This window comes from Papio anubis, chromosome 5, assembly GCF_008728515.1.
Source record: "Papio anubis isolate 15944 chromosome 5, Panubis1.0, whole genome shotgun sequence".
Lineage (NCBI taxonomy): Eukaryota > Metazoa > Chordata > Mammalia > Primates > Cercopithecidae > Papio > Papio anubis.
Genome location: NC_044980.1, coordinates 168,954,214 through 168,975,917, shown reverse-complemented (window position 1 = coordinate 168,975,917; position 21,704 = coordinate 168,954,214). Strand labels below are relative to the sequence as shown.

The following is a 21,704-nucleotide window of genomic DNA, read 5'->3' as shown; positions in this document are numbered from 1 at the left end:
TTACTAAATACTTTTAGTAAATCCACATAGTAAACTAAGAAAATCATTCCTTTCTTGTGAAGCTTTTTGTTTTTCTACAGTTTTGCTTTTTTCTCCCCTCCTTTAACTACCTGTAATTATAATATACCTCTTTCAACTCCTCAAGAATAGTGCTGAATCTTGATAATACCTTTTTTTCCCCAAAATAATTCTCTCTCTCTCTCTCTCTTTTTTTAAATAATGTGGGCTGGGCATAGTCATTCATGCCTGTGACCTCAGAACTCTGGGAGGCTGAGGTGGGAGGATCATTTGAGGCCAGGAAACAACACCAGCCCAGGAAACATAGTGAGACCCCATCTCTACAAAAATAAAAATAAAAAAATGAGCCATGCCTGTAGTCCGAGCTACTTAGGAGGCTGAGGCAGGAGGATCACTTGAGTTCAGGAGGTCATGGGTGCAGTGAGCTATGATCATGCCACTGCACTCCAGCCGGGGTGACAGAGCAAGATACCTTGTCTCAAAAATAAATAAATAAAACAACTTTAGTAGCATACCATAAAATTCAGCCATTTTAAAAGTACAATTCAATGATTTGTAGTAAACCTACTGAGTTGTGCAAACATTACCATAATCTATTTTTAGAACATTTCCATTACCCCAAAAGATCCCTCATGGGCACTTACAGTTCCCTTTCCAATCATCAGGCCAAGGCAACCACTCATCTACTTTCTGTCTCTTTAGATCTGCCTTTTCTAAACATTTCTTAGAAATAGAATCATATAATATGTAATGTTTTATGTGTGGTTTCTTTCACTCAGCTTAATTTTTTTAAGGTTTGCCTGTATTATTAGTATGCATCAATAGCTCATTGCTTTTTATTACTGAATAGTATTTCATTCTGTTTATCCATTCACCAGCTCATGGACATTTGGGTTATTTCCACATTTTGGCTATTATGCATAACACTGCCTTGAACATTTGAATATAAGTCTTTCGCTGACAGACATTTTCGTTTTTGTTGGGTCTATATCTAGAATTGAAATAGATAGGGTGAATAAATTTATGTTCAACTTTTAAAGAACTGTCAAACCATTTTCCAAAGTGCCTGTACTATTTATTTCTCATCAGCAATGTATGAGACTTACTGTTCTCCACATTCTTGGCAATGTTTGTTATTATCTGTTTTTTCTTGAACAAAACTTTAAAAATTGTGATAAAGGCCAGGCACGGTGGCTCACACCTGTAATCCCAGCACTTTGGGAGGTCAAGGCAGGTGGCTCACGAGGTCAGGAGATCACAACCGTCCTGCTAACACGGTGAAACTCAATCTCTACTAAAAATACAAAAAATTAGCCAGACATGGTGACGGGTGCCTGTAGTCCCAGCTACTCGGGAGGCTGAGGCAGGAGAATGGCGTGAACCTGGGAGGTGGAGCTTGCAGGGAGGCGGAGCTTGCAGTGAGCCAAGATTGCAACACTGCACTCCAGCCTGGGCGACAGAGTGAGACTCCGTCTCAAAGAAAAACAAAATTGTTATAAAAACCGTATTATCATTAAATTTACTATCTTAAACATTTTTAAGTGTACAGTTCAGTAGTGTTAAGTATATTCACAGTCCTGTAAAAGATCCCCAGAACTTTCCATCTTGCAAAACTGAAACTCTATATCCATTGAACAACTTCCCATTTCACACTCCCCCATACTGTTTTCCACAGCAGTTGCACCACTTTACAATCCCACCAAGAGTGCACAAAGGTTCTAATTTCTCCAAATCCTTGCCCACTCTTATTTTTTGTTTCTTAAAAAATAGCGGCCATTCTAATGGGTATGAGGTGACATTGCATTGTGGTTTTGATTTGTATACCTCTAATGACTAGTTATATTGAGTATCTTTTCACAAGTTTGTTGGCCATTTCTATATCATCTTAGGAGAAATGTCTATGTAAGTCCTCTGCCCATTTTGAAATTGGGTTATTCATTTGTTGTCGAGTTGCTGTCGTTTTTTATATATTCTGGATATTAACTCTCATCAGATAAATGATTAATACATATTTTCTCTCATCCCATAGGCTGCCTTTTCACTCTATTTTTGTATTTTATATTTTTATTGCTTACTCTGTTGACGCATAGAAGTTCTGAAGTTTGATGTAGTACTATTTGTCTATTTTTGGTTTTGCTGCCTGTGTTTTTGGTATCATATTCAAGAAATCAATTGCCAAATCCAATGTCATGAAGCTTTGCCCCATGCTTTCTTCAATGAATTTTATAGATTTGGGTCTTATATTCAGGTCTTTAATGCATTTTAAGTTAATTTTTATATGTTCAGAGTCCAATTTCATTCTTTTACAAGTGGATATCCACTTTTTCCTATGACATTCAGAGACTGTCTTTTCACCACTGAGTAGTCTTGGCACCCTTAATGAAGGTCACTTGACCATGTACCAAAGGTTTATTTCTGGGCTCTCTATCCCATATATCTATCTTTTTTCTTGTACCACACTGCTTTGATTACTGTAGCTTTATGTTTTACAGTCAAGAAGTGTGAGAACTCCAACTTTGTTCTTTTCATTTCAAGATTGTTTTGACTGGCCAGGCATGGTGGCTCACGCCTGTAATCCCAGCACCTCGGGAGGCCGAGGTGGGCAGATCCCCTGAGGTTGGGAGTTCAAGACCAGTCTGACCAACATGGAGAAACCCGTCTCTGTTAAAAATACAAAATTAGCCAGGCATGGTGGCACATGCCTGCAATCCCAGCTACTCCGGAGACTGAGGCAGGAGAATCGCTTAAACCCGGGAGGCGGAGGTTGCAGTGAGCTGAGATAGCGCCATCGCACTGTAGCCTGGGCAGTAAGAGCTAAACTCTGTCTCAAAAAAAAAAAAAAAAAAAAGATTGCTTTGGCTGTTGGGTGTCCTTTGCAAGATACCAACTTTTTTTTTTTTTATTTTTTATTTTTTAAAAAAAGACAGAGTCTCACTCTGTCACCCACACTGGAATGCAAAGGCAAGATCTCAGCTCACTGCAACCTCTGCCTCCCGAGTTCAAGCAATTCTCTGGCCTCAGCCTCCTGAGTAGCTGAGATTACAGGTGCCCAACATCATGCTCGGCTAAAGACACCAACTTCTGAAAGACTAAAAGTTCGTGTCCCTTGGGATTCAACATGAATTTTAGGATGGAATTTTCTATTTCTACACATACACACACAAAAAAATGCTGTTGGGATTTTGATGGGAATTGTGTTGAACCTGTAGATCACTTTGGGTAGTACTGACATCTTAACCATATTAAGTCTTTCACTCCATGAATACAGGAAGCCTTACCATTTATTGGTGTCTAATTTCTTTCAACTTTTTGTAGTTCTCAGTGTACAAATCTTTAACCTCCTTGGTTAGGTTTATGGCTAAGTATTTTATTCTTTTTGATGATACTGTAAATGAAATTGTGTTATTTCCTTTTCAGATTTTTCATTGTTGGTTTAACAAAAATGCAACTGAGTTTTGTGAGCTGGTTTTATATACTACTGTTTTGCTGAATTCACTTATTATTTCATTTACTAGTTTTTTTTTTGGTGAAATTTTAGGATATTCTACACATAAGATCATGTCACCTGTGAACAGAGATATTTTACTTCTCCCTTTCTAATTTGGATGCCTTTTATTTCTTTCCCTTGACTAACTGCTCTGTCTAGGACTTGAAGTACTATGTTGAATAGAAGTGGCAAGAGTAGGCATGTCTGATTTTAGAGGAAAATCTTTCAGTCTTTCACCATTCAGTATGATGCCAACTGTGGGCTTTTCACAAATGGCCTTTATTATGTTGAGGTAGTTTTCTTCTATTCCTAGTTTGAGCGTCTTTATCGAGAAAGGGTGTTGAATTTTGTCAAATGTGTTTTCTGCATTAATTGAGGCGATCGTGTGTTTTTTCTCCTTCATTCTGTAATATGGTGTATCACATTTATTTTCATATGTTAAACCATCCAGGAATAAATCCCATATGTTCATGGTGTACAGTTGGCTCTCTGTATCTGTGGGTTCTGCATCCATGGATTCACCCAATTAAGATTTGAAAATATTTGAAAAAAATTTACATCTATACTGAATATGTACAAATGTTTTTTCTTGTCATCATTCCTTAAACAATGCAGTATAACAACTATTTACATGTAATTTACATTGTATTAGGTATCATAAGTAATCTACAGATGATTTGAAGTATATAAGAGGATGTGTATAGGTTGTACAGGATTTAAACATCTGCAAATTTTGGTATCCAAGGGAGGTTCTGGAACCAGTCCCCCCATGTAGTCAACCAAGGGATGACTGCATATCCTTTTAATGTGCTGTTGAATTTTAGTTTGTTAGTATTTTGTTGAGGGTTTCTTCATCAACATTTATCAGGTACATTGGTTGCCAGTTTTATTGTAGTTTTTTCCTTTTCCTTTTTTTTTTTTTTTTTTCTGAGACAGAGTCTTACTCTATCGCCCAGGGTGGAGTGCAGTGGCACCATCTCAGCTCACTGCAACCCCTGCCTCCCGGGTTCAGGTGATTCTCCTGCCTCAGCCTCCCCAGTAGTTGGGATTTCAGGTGCATGCCACCATACTCGGTTAATTTTTGTTATCTTTAGCAGAGATGGGGTTTCACCATGTTGGCCATACTGGTCTTGAACTCCTGGCCTCAAGCAATCCGAACACCTTGGCCTCCCAAAGTGCTGGGATTGCAGGCATGAGTCACTGCGCCCAGCTGCTTGTAGTTTTTTTGATCTGGCTTTGATATCAGGGTGTATCATGCTACTAATAAAGACATACCCTAGACTGGGTAATTTATAAAGGCAAGAGGTTCAGTTGACCTACAGTTCCACATGGCTGGGAAGGCCTCACAATTATGGCAGAACGCGAATGAGGAGCAAAGTTACATCTTATATGGCAGTAGGCGAGAGAGTTTGTGTAGGGGAACTCCCCTTTATAAAACCATTAGATCTCATGAGATTTATTCACTATTATGAGAACAGAACAGGAAAACCCGCCCCCATGATTCAATTACCCTGCACCAGGTCCCTTCCATGACACGTGGGAATTATGGGATCTACAATTCAAGATGACATTTGGGTGGGGACCCAGCCAAACCATATCACAGGGTAATGCTGGCCTTATAGAATAAGCTGAAATAAAATCCTCCTTCCGTTTTTTTGAAAACTCTGAGGAGGACTCGTGTTAATTTTTATTTAAATGTTTGGCCAAATTTACTAGTGAAGCCACCTTGTTGCAGGCTTTTTTGCTGAAAGGTTTTTGATTACTGACTCCTTACTCGTTATTGTTCTGTTCAGATTTTTTATTTTTTCATGAGCCAATCTTGGTAGGTTTCCAGGAATTACTCCATTTATTCTAGGTTATCCAGTTTATTGGGAGTATAATTGTTGGCAGTATTCTCTTATAATCCTTTTTATTTCTGTGGCACTGGTTGTAATGCCCCCTCTTTCATTTCAGATTTTAGTAATTTTTAAAAATTCTATCACTGAGCTATCAATACTGATTTTAGTAATTTGAATCTTCTCTCTTTTTTAATCTAGTTAAGAGTTTGTCAGTTTTGATCTTTTCAAAAACCCAACTCTGTCGCTGGGTGCAGTGGCTCATGCCTGTAATCCTAGTACTCTGTGAGGCAAAGGTGGGAGGATCACTTGAGGCCAAGAGTTCAAGACCAGCCTAGGCAACTTAGCTAGATTCCCACCTCTACAAAAAATAATAAAAAAATTAGCTGAGTATGGTGATGCACGCTTGTTGTCCCAGCTACTTGAGAGGCTGAGGCTGGAGGATGGCTTGAGCCCAGGAGTTCAAGGTTTCAGTAAGCTATAATTGTGCTACTGAGCTCCAGCCTGAGTGACAGAGTGAGACCCTGCCTCAAAACAAATGAAATGTTTAAAAACCTCATATCTTAGTGTTGTTCATTTTTTTCCCTATTCTCCATTTATCTCTGCTCTAATCTTTACTATTACCTCCCTCTGCTAACTTTGGGTTCAGTTTCTTCTTTTCCTACTTTAGATATAGTCAGGTTGTTGGTTTGAGATCTTCTTTTTTAATGTAAGCATTTATTTACATCTGTAACTTCTTAGTGCTGCTTTGCTGCATCCATGTTTTTGTATGTCGTATTTCCATTTTAATTTGTCTCAAGGTATTTTAAAATTTCCCATGAGATTTTTTTTTTCTCTGAACCACTGTTGTGTGTTGTTTAGTTGTCATATATTTGTGTGTTTTCCAGATTTCATTCTGCTGTTGACTTCTAGTTTCATCCCACTGTGATTGGAAGATACTTGGTATAATGTCAATGTTTTTATATTTTGTTTAAGTCTTGTTTTGTGGCCCAACCTGTGGTCTATCTGGAGAAAATCCCATGTACACTTGAGAAGAATGTGTGTTCTGCTGTTTTTGGGTGGAATGTTTTGTATATGTCTATGCTGAAATGGCTTATAGTATTGTTCAAGTCCTCTGTTTTCTTATTGATTTTCTGTCTGGTTATTTTATCCATTATCGAAAGTGGGGTATTGAATCTCCTACTATTATTGTGCTGTCTATTTCTTCTTTCAATTCTGTCAGTGTTTGCTTTATAGATTTAGGAGGTCTGATGTTCAGTGCATATATATTTGTAATTTTTATACCTCCTTGGCGAACTGACCCTTTTATTATATAATGTCCTTCTTTGCCACTTGTAACAGTTTTTGACTTAAAGTCTTTTTGTCATCTATTAGTATAGCCACCCTTGCTCTCTTTGGGTTACCATTTGTGAGGAATATCTTTTCTCATCCTTTCATTTTCAGCAAGTCTTTCTTTCTTTTGTTTTTTAGAGACAGGGTCTTGCTCTGTCACCCAACTGGAGTGTAGTGGCACTATGATAACCTACTGCAGCCTAGAACTCCTGGGCTCATGGGATCCTCCCACCTCAACCTCCACAGTAGCTGGGACAATAGGTGTGTGCTACCATGCCTACTAATTAAAAACAATTTTTTTTAGAGATAGAGTCTTTCTATGTTGTCTAGGCTGGTCTTGAACTCCTGACTTCAAGCAATCCTTCTACGTTGGTCTCCCAAAGTACTAGAATTACAGGCATGAGCCATTGCACCTGGCGACAAGAGTTTGGTATTTGAAAACATAAAGTGAGACTCTTGTAGATGGCATATAGTTGGATCCTGGTTTTTAGTCCATTCAGTTAATCTCTGTCTTTTAATTGGGGACTTTAATCTATTTGCATTTAAAATAATTACTGATAGGGAAGAACTTACTATTGCCATATTAATTATTTCCTATATGTCTTGTAGCCTTTTCAGGCCTCCTTTCCTTTGTTACTGCCTTCCTTCATTTTTCATTGATTTTTTTTGTAGTGACATGCTTTGATTTCTTTCTCATTTCCTTTTGGGTATATTCTATAGATATCTTACTTGAAGTTACCATTGAGATTACATAACGTATCTTAAAGTTGTAACAATCTAGTTTAACAACTTCAGTTGCATACAAAAACCTCTACTTCTTTACTACTCCACCCCAATTTATTTATCAATGTCTTAAGTTAGATATTTATATACTGTATACCCATAACTTATTTTATTTTTTGAGACAGAGTCTTGCTCTGTTGCCTAGGCTAGAGTGCAGTGGCATGATTTTGGCTCACTGCAACCTCCACCTTCTGGGTTCAAGCAATTTTTGTGCCTGAGTAGCTGAGACTGCAGGCATGCACCACCACACCCAGCTAACGCTTGTATTTTTAGTACAGACAGGGTTTCACCATGTTGGCTGAGCTGGCCTAGAACTCCCGACCTCAGGTGATACTCCCACCTCAGTCTCCCACTCCAGGAAAGGCACGGTGGCTCATGCCTGTAATCCCAGCACTTTGGGAGGCCGAGGTGGGCGGCCAGGCAGCCCCCATACAAGTCAGTACATTGTATGCATGGTCCACTCTTTTGTTTCTGGCCCAAGGGAAGAGCCAAGGTATGGGAGGTTTTCTCCTGGTTGAACCATGCTTTGCCAGGCAGGGAGAGGCACATGGGCATGTAAAATGCCACAAACTTTCCTAGCACTTTTGATAGACTATGCTCTGGGTTAGGCATTGGCCTGGGCACTGAAGCTTCTTAATTCGGCTCTAGAGTTCTCACAGTGATATTCTGGCCTGTATATGGTTGTTAATTCAGTGTCTCCATGGGGTAACAAGGGCCTGGAGCTTCCTAGTCTACCATCTTGCTGATGTCTCCCAGACTGTTCCTATTTAAAGTCCTCCGTTATTTCACTCCAATCTGGACTAATTGCTTCCTAGGTGCGCTCTTCATCGTAATTTTGGGACTTCTCTTCAATATTCTCCTGGATTAAATCTGATGTTCCCTGGATCCCATGCCTTCCCGCTTTTTTTGATTACTTCCTCATGCCTTTGATACACTACCTCAGTAACCTCCTAAGAAACAGGGTGTGGGGATATATTCTCAAATTCCTGCATAGCTGGAAATGTCTTAATTCTATCCTCACACTTAACTGATAGTTTGGCTATGTACAGAATTCTAAGTTGAAAGTAATTTGTTGTAGCTAATTGCTTTAGGTGAGCAGACAAAAAGTTGGCTATTAAACTCGGGGATCCTCAAAGGTCAGAATGTGGAAGACCTTTTTCCTGTAGCACCAACTCTGCACTAGCTGTCTTTGTTTATTACAGACGGTTCCTTCAACTTCTATTTTTTTTTTTTTTTTTTTGAGACGGAGTTTCATTCTTGCTGCCCAGGCTGGAGTGCAATGGCATTATCTTGGCTCACTGCAACCTCCACCTCTCGGGTTCAAGCGATTCCCCTGCCTCAGCCTCCTGAGTAGCTGGGATTACAAACATGTGCCACCACACCCAGTTCATGTTGTATTTTTAGTAGAGATGGGGTTTCTCCATGTTGGGCAGGCTGGTCTCAAACTCCCGACCTCACGTGATCTGCCCGCCTTGGCCTCCCAAAGTGCTGGGATTACAGGCATGAGCCACCGTGCCCAGCCTCATTAAACTTTTTTAGACAATAAATTCTCTCACTTTTTGCCTGAAGGTGGGTAACCTGGCTACTGATCCTCCTGTCCTCAGTAATGAAGAGGTTGGCTGTTCCATCCACCAACTTTCAAAATAAATATCCAATTACAGCCCACATCTGACTCCTGTAGATACTGTGTTTCTAAGTCCAAGACCTCTCTGGTGCTCTAAAGGGAAGATTCGTCCTTCCTTGGCTGTAGCCTCTCTACATGTATGTGGCTTTCTCTGCCCAGCTTCATCAGTCATTACTCTTACATTCTCTGTAGGTCTCCCTAATCTTCATTCAAATCCACTATCCTTCCCCCTTTTTTATAGCCATGAATTTATAACTTTCTCTATTCATTTACTGTTATTTTTAATGGGATCTCAAGGAGAGGGATAAGTAAACATACTAAATCTTGAATTGGAAGACAGCACATACCATTTCAATAGGAATTTTTTGGCAGGGGTGGGAGTATCAGGAGGGAATAATGGTGTAGACTTTATTACCAGATTTACTATCACTTTTCTTTTCAGACAGGGTCTTGCTCTGTCACCCAGGCTGGAATAGTGTTGTGATCATGGATCACTGGCCTTGACCTCCTAGGCTCAAGCAATCCTCTTGCCTCAGGCTTCTGTGTAGCTGGGACCACAGGCATGCGTCATTATGCCTGGTTAATTTTTTATTTTTATTTTTGTAGAGACAGGGTCTCACTTTGTTGCCCAGGCTGGCCTTGAACTCCTGGGCTCAAACTGTCCTCCTGCCTCGGCCTCTGAAAATGTTGGGATTATAGGTATGAGCCATGGCACCTGGTATCACTTTTCTTTACAGTTAAAACTTCCCCTACAGAAGATAAAACCTCGTAAATGTTGTTACCTCTTCCTCCATGACGTAGGTGAGCAGTTTCCAGTCCCACTCCACTGTCTTGGCATTGGCTGGATGTAGCCTGAAAGTCAAGTGAAATCAATTAGAATTATGGAGAATTTAGAGGGAGAAGGGATGGGATCTGGAAGGTGATAGAAGGAAGAAGCCTCTTCTTATCCTCCACGCTCTTGCTCACCCTGTGGTATTATACCATGTCAATCTGAGAGTAGTGGAACTTCATTGTTTTTTGCTACCCAGTATCCACTCCCCTTTTGGAAAGCTTTAGTACTATAATTTTGTCTTAAGAAACCAACTCTTCACTACTCTTAACCAACTAGTTTTACCTACCAGAACGCCAAAATGAAGTATATGACTTTTTTAGCCAATCATGCTGTTCTACCCCTCAATTCACAGTGATTGGCTCAAAGATATAGTCATGTCTCTCATTAGGCCAATTAAATCCTGCAAGACTCAATTTCAGAACTCTTGGGTGACTGTAAAGGAAACAGACACTCTCTCCCACTGGAAGTGTCATAAAAGCCTGAGGGTGAGAGGGCTACCACACGCAGCCCCAAAACAGAACCAAAGTAGAGCTGCAAAATGAATCCTGGTAACCATTTTTGTATACTGAATCAAGTCACATCTTACTCCTAGGTTTCTAGTAACAAGAGGCATTACATTCTCTTTTACCAGTAGTTAAGGTCTGCTTGGACTGGGTTTCTTATCATTTGCAATTTAAATAACACTAATATACTAAGTCACCCACTGTGTAACAGGTTAAAAAAGCCTGTCAAGAGAAAGCTATGCCCTGAGTCCAAGATCCCTAGAAGATTCACCAACAGCCAGAGGTTACGGTTCATACTGTTGAATTTTCATGAGAAGCATGTAGGCCTCCTTTAGGACATCCACAGTCTCAGAGCCACTGAGCAAGATTTTCTGGATGATGTGAGCCACAATTTCTCTTGGTGGGTAATGCTGGGGTGACACAAAGTCCATCAAAAACTGCACAGTCCCCAGGGGAAAATTCTCTTCAATGGTATTTGCTACCATTCTTAGTCTTCGATGAGGGATGGGTTCTAATTTTTGACCCTTGTTCTGTAGAGATTAAAAAGAAGGAAATTAGGAGGGATTTCTGTAGAATACAAAAATAAGAGGTTCTAGAATAGGTTGAAGACAGCAACGTTTTCCAGGCATTTGAAATATTTCATAATGAGAAAAAAAAAAAGAGGCTGGGTGTAGTAGCTCACGCCTGTAATCCCAGCACTTTGGGAGACCAAGGCAGGCGAACTGCTTGAGGTCAGGAGTTCGAGAGCAGCCTGACCGACATGGTGAAACCCCGTCTCTACTAAAAATATAAAAATTAACCAGACGTGGTGGCATGTGTCTGTAGTCCCAGCTACTCGAAGGCTGAGACATGAGAATTGCTTGAACCTGGAAGGTGGAGGCTGCAGTGAACCGAGATGGCGCCACTGTACTCCAGCCTAGGTGTCAGAGCGAGACTCCATCTCAAAACAAACAGACAAACAAGAGCTTTAGCTAAAAAACTTTTAATGACATGGGAAAAAGCTTATATAAAGTTAAAAATCAGAATTCAATATTATACATATAACTTGATTTCATCTATGTTAAAATATAGCATAGACAGAAAAATACAAATGGGTCAAGAGGTAGCCTAGGTTGATTTTGGGGTGAGGGTAACTAGAGACTTAGGGATAGCTGTGATACTATATCAGATACTGAAATAGATAAGAAAGAAGTTTTAAATTCATTTTGTTGTTAGGAGAAGAATTCAATTTTTTTTTTTTTTTGTGAGAAGAGTAACTATTAAGTTGCTTCTTCCCCCAAAAAATATGTATATGAAGACTGTGACAGAATATGTGAAATGTGATTTTCTATTATGTGGGTGGTAGAATTAGAGGTGATTTTTTCTGTATGTGCTCTTCCATATTTTTCAACTTGTCCATAATACACACTTATTACTTTTATAATTAAAATTAAACAATTTTAAAGTTTGATTGATATGAGGATTTAATAACAATAAATTTTGAACTTTTTTTATTTTATTTTATTTTTTTTGAGACAGAGTCTCGCTCTGTCGCCCAGGCTGGAGTGCAGTGGCGCGACCTCGGCTCACTGCAAGCTCCGCCTCCCGGGTTCCCGCCATTCTCCTGCCTCAGTCTCCCGAGTAGCTGGGACTACAGGCACCTCCACCTCGCCCGGCTAGTTTTTTGTATTTTTTTTTTTTTTGAGACGGAGTCTCGCTCTGTCGCCCAGGCTGGGGTGCAGTGGCCGGATCTCAGCTCACTGCATGCTCCGCCTCCCGGGTTCCCGCCATTCTCCTGCCTCAGCCTCCCGAGTAGCTGGGACTACAGGCGCCCGCCACCTCGCCCGGCTAGTTTTTTGTATTTTTTAGTAGAGACGGGGTTTCACCGTGTCAGCCAGGATGGTCTCGATCTCCTGACCTTGTGATCTGCCCTTCTTGGCCTCCCAAAGTGCTGGGATTACAGGCTTGAGCCACCGCGCCCGGCCTGAACTCTTAATTTTTTTTTTTTTTTTTTTTTTTGAGAGATAGTCTTGCTCTGTCACCCAGGCTGGAGTACGGTGGTATGATCATGGCTCACTGCAACCTCTGCCTCCCAGGATCAAGCCGTTCTCCCACCTCAGCCTCCTGAGTAGCTGGGACTATAGGCGTATGCCACCACGCTCGGCTAATTTTCTTTGTATTTTTAGTAGAGACAGTTTCGCCATGTTGCGCAGGCTGGTCTCGAACTTGTGAGCTCAAGCAATCAAGCCTGTCTTGGCTTCCCAAAGTGCTGGGATTACAGGTGTGAGCCATCGTGTCCGGCCTTAAACAATTATTTTATTTATTTATTTATTTATTTATTTATTTATTTATTTGAGATGGAATCTCACTCTGTCGCCCAGGCTGGAACGCAGTGGCGCGATCTGGGCTCACTGCAAGTTCCACCTCCCGGATTCACACCATTCTCCTGCCTCAGCCTCCAGAGTAGCTAGGACACAGGTGTGTACCACCATGTTCAGCTAATTTTTCAATTTTTTATAGAGGGGGTTTCACCATGTTGTCCAGGCTGGTCTCAAACTCCTGGGCTCAAGCAATCCACCTACCATGGCCTCCCAAGATGCTTGGGTTACAGGCATGAGCCACCATACCCAGCACTGAAGACTTAATTGATGCACAACCAGTTCTTACAATAATCTTAGGAAATACATACTATTATTATTCCTATTTTATAAATAAAGAAACTGAGATTTGGAGGGTAAGCATTTGTCATACAACAAATGGCAGAAGCTGGTTTCAAACACAGGTGGCATAAACTTCAGAGCCATCCTCTCAACCCCTACTCCCCATAAACAACAAAAATAGTAAGTGTATATATTAAAAATCCCAATTATTAAAATAAGTAAAATGCCTATGTATAAAAAGGCAACTGGGAAGGAAATACATCAAATTATTCACAATAATAAATGCTGTCTGGGCCGGGCGCAGTGGCTCACGTCTGTAATCCCAGAACTTTCGGAGGCCGAGGTGGCTGGATCACTTGAGATCAGGAGCTCAAGACCAGCCTGGCCAACATGGTGAAACCCTGTCTCTACTAAGAGTACAGAAAATTAGCCGGCAGTGGTGGCGGGTGCCTGTAATCCCAGCTACGTGGGAGGCTGTGGCAGGAGAATAATCGCTTGAACCTGGGAGGCGGAGGTTGTAGTAAGCTGAGATTGTACCACTGTACTCCAGCCTGGGTGACAGGGTGAGACTCCATCTCAAAAAAAAAAAGAAAAAAAAAAAAAGAAAAAAAAAGAACGGTCAGGCAGAGGCATTCAGAAGGAGAAGATATAAAACATATTAGAAGATGTAATAATTTTAAAAAAGAGAAAAAAAATCATTCCCCAAGGTCAAATCAGTATGAATCCTTGGCTCCCGCCTACCTGGATCACTGCTTGAATGAGGAGAGCATAGCTTTTGACAATGAACTATTTCAAGCTGGTTTTCTTAATATGGGGATGGGATGTACATAACTAAAAAACACTTCATACTGTGGAACTTAGCCACAGTTATTTTCCCTGACACATCTAGTTTCCTTCTCATAAATCAATGATGACCAATGGAAAGTAGCATTCCCACTCATGTCTTAAAATTGAGTTTCCTCCCCCAAAGTCAGCAAGTAATAATTTTGGAGGCCCTTAAGTGATAGAGTATTATTATGTCTGTGATATGGAAGCTGTAATAAGGGCATCAGGAAGGGAAAGCATAGGAGTTGAAGATAAAAATTTATTTATTTTTTTGAGACAGAGTCTTGCTCTGTGGCCAAGGCTGGAGTGCAGTGGTGCAGTCTCAGCTCACTGCAACCTCCACCTCCCAGATTCAAGTGATTCTCCTGCCTCAGCCTCCTGAGTAGCTGGGATTATAGGTGCCTGCCACCACATCCAGCTAGAAGACAAGAATTTACATAAGGCCTACGATGAGCCCAACACCCTGACACTTTACATGTATGACCCCGTGAGGTATGTTATTACTTCCGTTTTACAGATAGGAAAGCTAAGGCTCAAGAAGGTAAAGTGCCCTGCCAGCCGCAGTGGCTCACGCCTGCAATCCCAGCACTTTGGGAGGCTGAGGTGGGTGGATCATGAGGTCAGGAGATCGAGACCATCCTGGCTAACACGATGAAACCCTGTCTCTACTAAAAATACAAAAAATTAGCCGGGTGTGACAGCATGCGCCTGTAGTCCCAGCTACTAGGGAGGCTGAGGTAGGAGAATCTCTTGAACTTGGGAGGTGGAGGTTGCAGTGAGCCAAGATTGTGCCACTGCACTCTAGCCTGGGAGACAGAGTGAGACTTCATCTCAAAAAAAAAAAAAAGAAAAAAAGAAAAAAAGAAAAAAGTGACAGTTTTTAAGTGTGGGGCTAAAATTTGAACCCAGATCTGGGCCTCTACACTGAATGGGTCTTCACAAGTGGAAGAAAGATAAGAAATTTCATTTACGAATGAAATTTCATTAATTTGACCTGTCCTCTCATGCACGGACTCCAGTCACACTGACCTTCTCCTAGGCCTAGGGAAAGGACACCCAATCCCTAGGGGAAGATGTTAGCTCACCTCTCTTGTGTCTTTATCCGGTATTAGTGTCTGAAAGAAGAGGTGATGAACCGGAGGTCGTAAGAAGTACTTCAGTCTATGCAGGCATGGTCTGTTGTACAACCCACCTTGTGGTGTTCGTGCTTGTACATGGGCAGACCTGAGTTTGGCAGGCTCTGACAGTGATATTTCTTTTCTGGCTGGGGTTTCCATGACAGAGAGCCAAGGAACTTTCTCTAAGGGAGTTTCAGACAGTGGGCTGGGAGAGCAGCTTGGAGAAGATGGAGCTGAGATATCCATAGGCATGTCACGGTTCTGTACACCATTCTGGGTAGAGTCAGGCCTGTCTCCTGGTAAGTGAGGGATGTCTCTAGGTGAGTGTGTCACATTCCCTGATGAGTGTGGCCTGTCTCCAGGTGAATGTAACACATCTCCCGGTAAGTGTGGCATGCCCCCTGGTGACGGTGGTACATCTGGTGACGGTGAAGCATCACTTGATGACTGTGGCACATCTTCTGGTGACCCTAGCATGTCTCCTGATGACTGTGGCACATCTGGTAATGGTGGCATGTTTCCGGGTGACCGTGGTGCATCTCCTGGTGACTGTGGCATGTCTTGCACGTATGCCACATCTTGTGGATGTAATATGTTTTGAGGTGGGCCTGGTACATCTTGAGGTAGGCCCAGAGAGTCTTGAGGTGGGCTTGGGGAGTGTTGAGGATGCCATAATGAGTCTTGAGGTGGGCTTGGGATATTCTGCCCAGGGCATGGCACTTCTTGAGGTGGGTGAGTTAGAGCTGGTAGTTGGCACTGCATGGTTTGTGATGGGCATGACAAAGCTCGTGGTGGGCATGAGGAGGCTCGTGGTGGACATGGTGAGGCTCTCAGTGGGCACGGCAAAGCTTGGAGGGCACATGGCAAGGCTTGTGGTGGGCGAGGCACATCTTGCTGTGGGCATGGCAAGGGTGCTTTTTGATTGCTGCTGCTGCTGCTGCTGCTGCTGCTACTATTATTGCTTGTTGGGGAGAGGGAGCTAACATCTGAAGACAGCTGTAGGCCTGCCAAGAAGCTGAGGCTACCTGTAAATGTGGCTGAGCTACAATTAGGCTCTGTTGGATAAACAGAGCTTCCACTGATGGATGTAGCAGGTGGGGGACCGACAAAGGTGTTTTCTTCCACTAGGTCCAAATCTACAGGATCACTGTTAATGATTCTCCGTGCTGTAGGCTGAGAGCTTCTGTCCACCTGCCCTTCCATCGCCTCTTTGCCAGAGAGGCGGGCACATGTCTGAAGACTGGTTGGCTCCTTCTGGGAAGGAGTGACAGGTTCTAAAGTTAAGTCAAGAGTGGCAATAGGTCTGTTTTCTCCCTCAGCTCCTGTCAGGTCAATCACACACAGTCCATTGCGATCTTTTGTCCTTGGTCTGGTCTCTCTAGTTAAGTCAATGAAGTCCTGTTGAAGGATTGTATGAAGAGAAGAGGTCAAGATGGCAGTATTAGCTTTATCTGAGATGACTTAAGTCTTAGCTTTTAAGGATAAGCATTACTTTACCATTTCACCTCACTGATAAGTTACACATCTTGTATATCATAAGCAATAGTATTGCTAAAGCTGTCAATTTCTATACCTTCTTAAATTCTCCAAATGCCACAGGCACATGACTAGGATCATAGTGGGATTTTTTTTTCTGGTCCAAGGAGGACAGGGGAGTAGTAGGAGATATTCCAACCTTGAGTCACAAAGCAAAAAGCAACCTTTGTTTGGAAGGTCAAATACACAGGATAACCTACAACAAAAGCTAAATAAGAAGTGAAGCAAATGTAAGAGAACCTATGTGCTAAGAACATGTTGAGTATTTTCACATCTCTTTAATTTTCACAACGACCTGATAAGGTAGGCATTACCAATCCATCATACAGATGGGGAAACTAGAGTTCAGGGGGTTATCTACCTTAAGATAATACAGCTAAGTAGCAGAGACAGACATTCAAACACAGATCTGTCTACTTCTTTCCCTGTGAGGGCCTAGGAATGTACAACTTGATTCAGTATGTAATCAGCCTAGAAACAGATATGAAAGATAATATAACAAGGGTAATAACACCAATAGTGTAAGTCTGAACCCTAAGTAAGTAAATTAATGAAAACTTCCGATATCCACTTCCATTCCTTGGCAAATTGATCAGGCTATTCACAAAGCCTAATGATACAGTACAGAGGTATTGTAATCAACCTCTGTACCATAAGCCTGGAAAACTATTGCTCTATCTTCCAGGTGTCTTCTCACTTACTTGGATACTATCGCCATTGGTACTTTAGGGCCCTGAGGCTAGCAATACTATTGCTGCTCCAACAGCTACCATGCTATTTCTCTTAATAGATGGTCACCATTGTCAACAGCACCAAAGCAGAATACAGAATTCTGGGTGGGTCAAGTGAGAAGCTGGCATCCTGGAATAGGGATTCCCTCATCCTGGAATAGGGATTGCTTGGTGAAACCTAATGCCTCATTCTTAGGAAGCAGCCATATGGTATCACCACCTTCAGTGGCTTGGCTCGCAATGGCTAGTAGAACTGAACATAAATAGCTGAAAGGCCATCAAAGGTCTGAATTCAACTCCTCTCCCATAGCCAACTGCTAAAATGCAACATCACCAGGTCTCTCCCATTTATTTATTAATTTAATTTAATTTAATTTTTTCCTGAGACGGAGTCTCGCTCTGTCAGCCTAGGCTAAGCAGTGGTGCAATCTTAGCTCACTGCCAACTCTGCCTCCCGGGTTCAAGCGATTCTCCTGCCTCAGCCTCCCAAGTAGCTGGGATTACAGGTGTATGCCAACACACCAGACTAATTTTTGTATTTTTAGTAGAGATGGGGTTTCACCATGTTGGCCAGGCTGGTCTCGAACTCCTGACCTCAGGCGATCCGCCCGCTTTGGCCTCCCAAAGCGCTGGGATTACAGGCATGAGACACTGTGCCTGGACTATTTAAAACTCATCACTGGCTAGGTACGGTAGATTACCTAGGGCCTAGGAATGTTTGCTTTTGTCCTTTTTTTTTTGAGATGGAGTCTCGCTCTGTCACCCAGGCTGGAGTGCAGTGGCCGGATCTCAGCTCACTGCAAGTTCCGCCTCTCGGGTTTACGCCATTCTCCCGCCTCAGCCTCCTGAGTAGCTGGGACTACAGGCGCCCGCCACCTTGCCCAGCTAGTTTTTTGTATTTTTTAGTAGAGAAGGGGTTTCACTGTGTTAGCCAGGATGGTCTCGATCTCCTGACCTTGTGATCCACCCATCTTCGCCTCCCAAAGTGCTGGGATTACAGGCTTGAGCCACCGCGCCCGGCCTGCCTTTGTCCTTTTACCTAGAATGACTATTATCCCTTTGATTGTTTGGAGATTTTTGTCTTTCAAGACACAGCACAGATACCATTATGTGTGAAATCCTTTCAGATGACTTCTCCTCCCAGGTTAAACTAACCCCTTCCTCTACCATGTCTCCACTGAACCCATGCAAACCTCTCTCTTTATCCTCAAGAATTTAATGATATTGAAAATAGAAATGTATTTTTACTTCATTTTCCAATTATGCATTGCTACTATAAATATACTTGATTTGCATATATTAATACTGTATTCTGCAACCTTGCTAAGTTCACATACTAGTTTGAATAAACTTTTTTTGTCTATTCCTTAGGATTTCTTTTTTTTTTTTCCTTTTTTATTCTTTCAATTTATTTTATTTTTTTAAGTGTTTGCTTACATTTTACTTTGATTTTTATTTTTTACTTTTTTTATTATAAGTTCTAGTATACATGTGCACAACGTGCAGGTTTGTTACATATGTATACATGTGCCATGCTGGTGTGCTGCACCCATTAACTCATCATTTACATTAGGTATGGTATATCTCCTAATGCTATCCCTCCCCCATCTCCCCACCCCACGACAGGCCCCGGTGTGTGATGTTCCCCTTCTTGTGTCCAAGTGTTCTCATTTTTCAATTCCCACCTATGAGGGAGAACATGTGGCGTTTGGTTTGCTGAGAATGACGGTTTCCAGCTTCATCCATGTCCCTACAAAGGACATGAACTCATCCTTTTTTATGGCTGCATAGTATTCCATGGTGTGTATGTGCCACATTTTCTTAATCCAGTCTATCACTGATGGACATTTGGGTTGGTTCCAAGTCTTTGCTATTGCGAAGTGGCACAGTAAACATACGTGTGCATTGTCTTTATAACAGCATGATTTATAATTCTTTGAGTATATACCCAGTAAAAGGATGGCTGGGTCAAATGGTATTTCTAGTTCTAGATCCTTGAGGAATCACCACACTGTCTTCCACAATGGTTGAACTAGTTTACAGTCCCACCAACAGTGTAAAAGTGTTCCCATTTCTCCACATCCTCTCCAGCACCTGTTGTTTCCTGACTTTTTAATGATAGCCATTCTGACTGGTGTGAGATGGTGTCTCATTGTGATTTTGATATGCGTTCGATAGCCAGTGATGATGAGCATTTTTTCATGTGTCTGTTGGCTGCATAAATGTCTTCTTTTGAGAAGTGTCTGTTCATATCCTTCATCTGCTTTTTGATAGGGTTGTTTGATTTTTTCTTGTAAATTTGTTTAAATTCTCTGTAGATTCTGGATATTAGCCCTTTGTTAGATGAGTAGATTGCAAAAATGTTCTCCCATTCTGTAGGTTGCCTGTTCACTCTGATGGCAGTTTCTTTTGATGTGCAGAAGCTCTTTAGTTTAATTAGATCCCATTTGTCAATTTTGGCTTTTGTTGCCATTGCTTTTGGTGTTTTAGACATGAAGTCTTTGCCCATGCCTATGTCCTGAATGGTATTGCCTAGGTTTTCTTCTAGGGTTTTTATGGTTTTAGGTCTAACATTTAAGTCTTTAACCCATCTTGAGTTAATTTTTGTATAAGATGTAAGGAAAGGATCCAGTTTCAGCTTTCTACATATGGCTAGCCAGTTTCCCCAGCACCATTTATTAAATAGGGAATCCTTTTTTCCCATTTCTTGTTTTTGTCAGGTTTGTCAAAGATCAGATGGCTGTAGATGTGTGGTATTATTTCTGAGGGCTCTGTTCTGTTCCATTGGTCTATATCTCTGTTTTGGTACCAGAACCATGCTGTTTTGGTTACTGTAGCCTTGTAGTATAGTTTGAAGTCAGGTAGTGTGATGCCTCCAGCTTTGTTCTTTTTGCTTAGGATTGTCTTGGCAATGCAGGTTCTTTTTTGGTTCCGTATCAACTTTAGTTTTTTTAAATTCTGTGAAGAAAGTCATTGGTAGCTTAATGGGGATGGCATTGAATCTATAAATTACCTTGGGCAGTATGGCCATTTTCACAATTGATTCTTCCTATCCATGGGCATGGAATGTGCTTCCATTTGCTTGTGTCCTCTTTTATTTCGTTGAGCAGTGGTTTGTAGTTCTCCCTGAAGAGGTCCTTCACATCCCTTGTAAGTTGGATTCCTAGGTATTTTACTCTCTTTGAAGCGACTGTGAATGAGAGTTCATTCATGATTTGGCTCTCTGTTTGTCTGTTATTGGTGTATAGGAATGCCTGTGATTTTTTCACATTGATTTTGTATCCTGAGACTTTGCTGAAGTTGCTTATCAGCTTAAGGAGATTTTGGGCTGAGATGATGGGGTTTTCTAAATATACAACCATGTCATCTGCAAATAGGGACAATTTGACTCCCTCTATTTCTTTCTCCTGATTGTCCTGGCCAGAACTTCCAACACTATGTTGAATAGGAGTGGTGAGAGAGGGCATCCCTGTCTTCTGCCAGTTTTCAAAGGGAATGCTTCCCGTTTTTGCCCATTCAGTATGATATTAGCTGTGGGTTTGTCATAAATAGCTCTAGATACGTTCATCAATACCTAATTTATTGTGAGTTTTTAGCATGAAGGGCTGTTGAATTTTGTCGAAGGCCTTTTCTGCATCTATTGAAATAATCATGTGGTTTTTGTCTTTGGTTCTGTTTATATGCTGGATTACGTTTATTGATCTGCGTATGTTGAACAAGCCTTGCATCCCAGGGATGAAGCCCACTTGATCATGGTGGATAAGCTTTTTGATGTGCTGCTGGATTCAGTTTGCCAGTATTTTATTGAGGATTTTTGCATCGATGTTCATCAGGGATATTGGTCTAAAATTCTCTTTTTTTGTTGTGTCTCTGCCAGGCTTTGGTATCAGGAAGATGCTGGCCTCATAAAATGAGTTAGGGAGGATTCCCTCTTTTTCTATTGATTGGAATAGTTTTAGAAGGAATGGTACCAGCTCCTCCTTGTACCTATGGTAGAATTTGGCTGTGAATCCATCTGGTCCTGGACTTTTTTTGGTTGGTAGGCTATTAATTATTGTCTCAATTTCAAACCCTGTTATTGGTCTATTCAGGGATTCAACTTCTTCCTGGTTTAGTCTTAGAAGGGTGTATGTGTCCAGGAATTTATCCATTTCTTCTAGATTTTCTAGTTTATTTGCATAGAGGTGCTTATAGTATTCTCTGATGGTAGTTTGCATTTCTGTGGGATCAGTGGTGATAACCCCTTTATCATTTTTTATTGCATCTATTTGAATCTTCTCTCTTTTCTTCTTTATTATTCTTGCTAGCAGTCTATAATTTTGTTGATCTTTTCAAAAAATCAGCTCCTGGATTCATTGATTTTTTTGAAGGGTTTTTTGTGTCTCTATCTCCTTCAGTTCTGCTCTGATCTTAGTTATTTCTTGCCTTCTGCTACCTTTTG

The 21,704-nt window shown here is 41.3% G+C and overlaps 1 protein-coding gene across 5 annotated transcripts in view; it reads right to left on the bottom strand.

The window, feature by feature from the left end:
* The window catches only part of SIMC1 (SUMO interacting motifs containing 1), a 93,724-nt gene that overhangs the window by 31,775 nt on the left and 40,245 nt on the right, over positions 1–21,704 (bottom strand). For all 5 annotated transcript variants that reach the window (XR_648787.2, XM_009209605.2, XM_009209606.2 and 2 more), the window contains exons 2-4: positions 14,964–16,394; positions 10,712–10,944; positions 9,862–9,931 (exon numbers count right to left, since the gene is read on the bottom strand). Coding sequence is in view for 4 of the 5 variants with exons in the window: in XM_009209605.2 (XP_009207869.1) it covers positions 9,862–9,931; positions 10,712–10,944; positions 14,964–16,394 (1,734 nt within the window). In the remaining variant the exon portion in view is untranslated. The remainder of the gene's footprint in view (positions 1–9,861; positions 9,932–10,711; positions 10,945–14,963; positions 16,395–21,704) is intronic.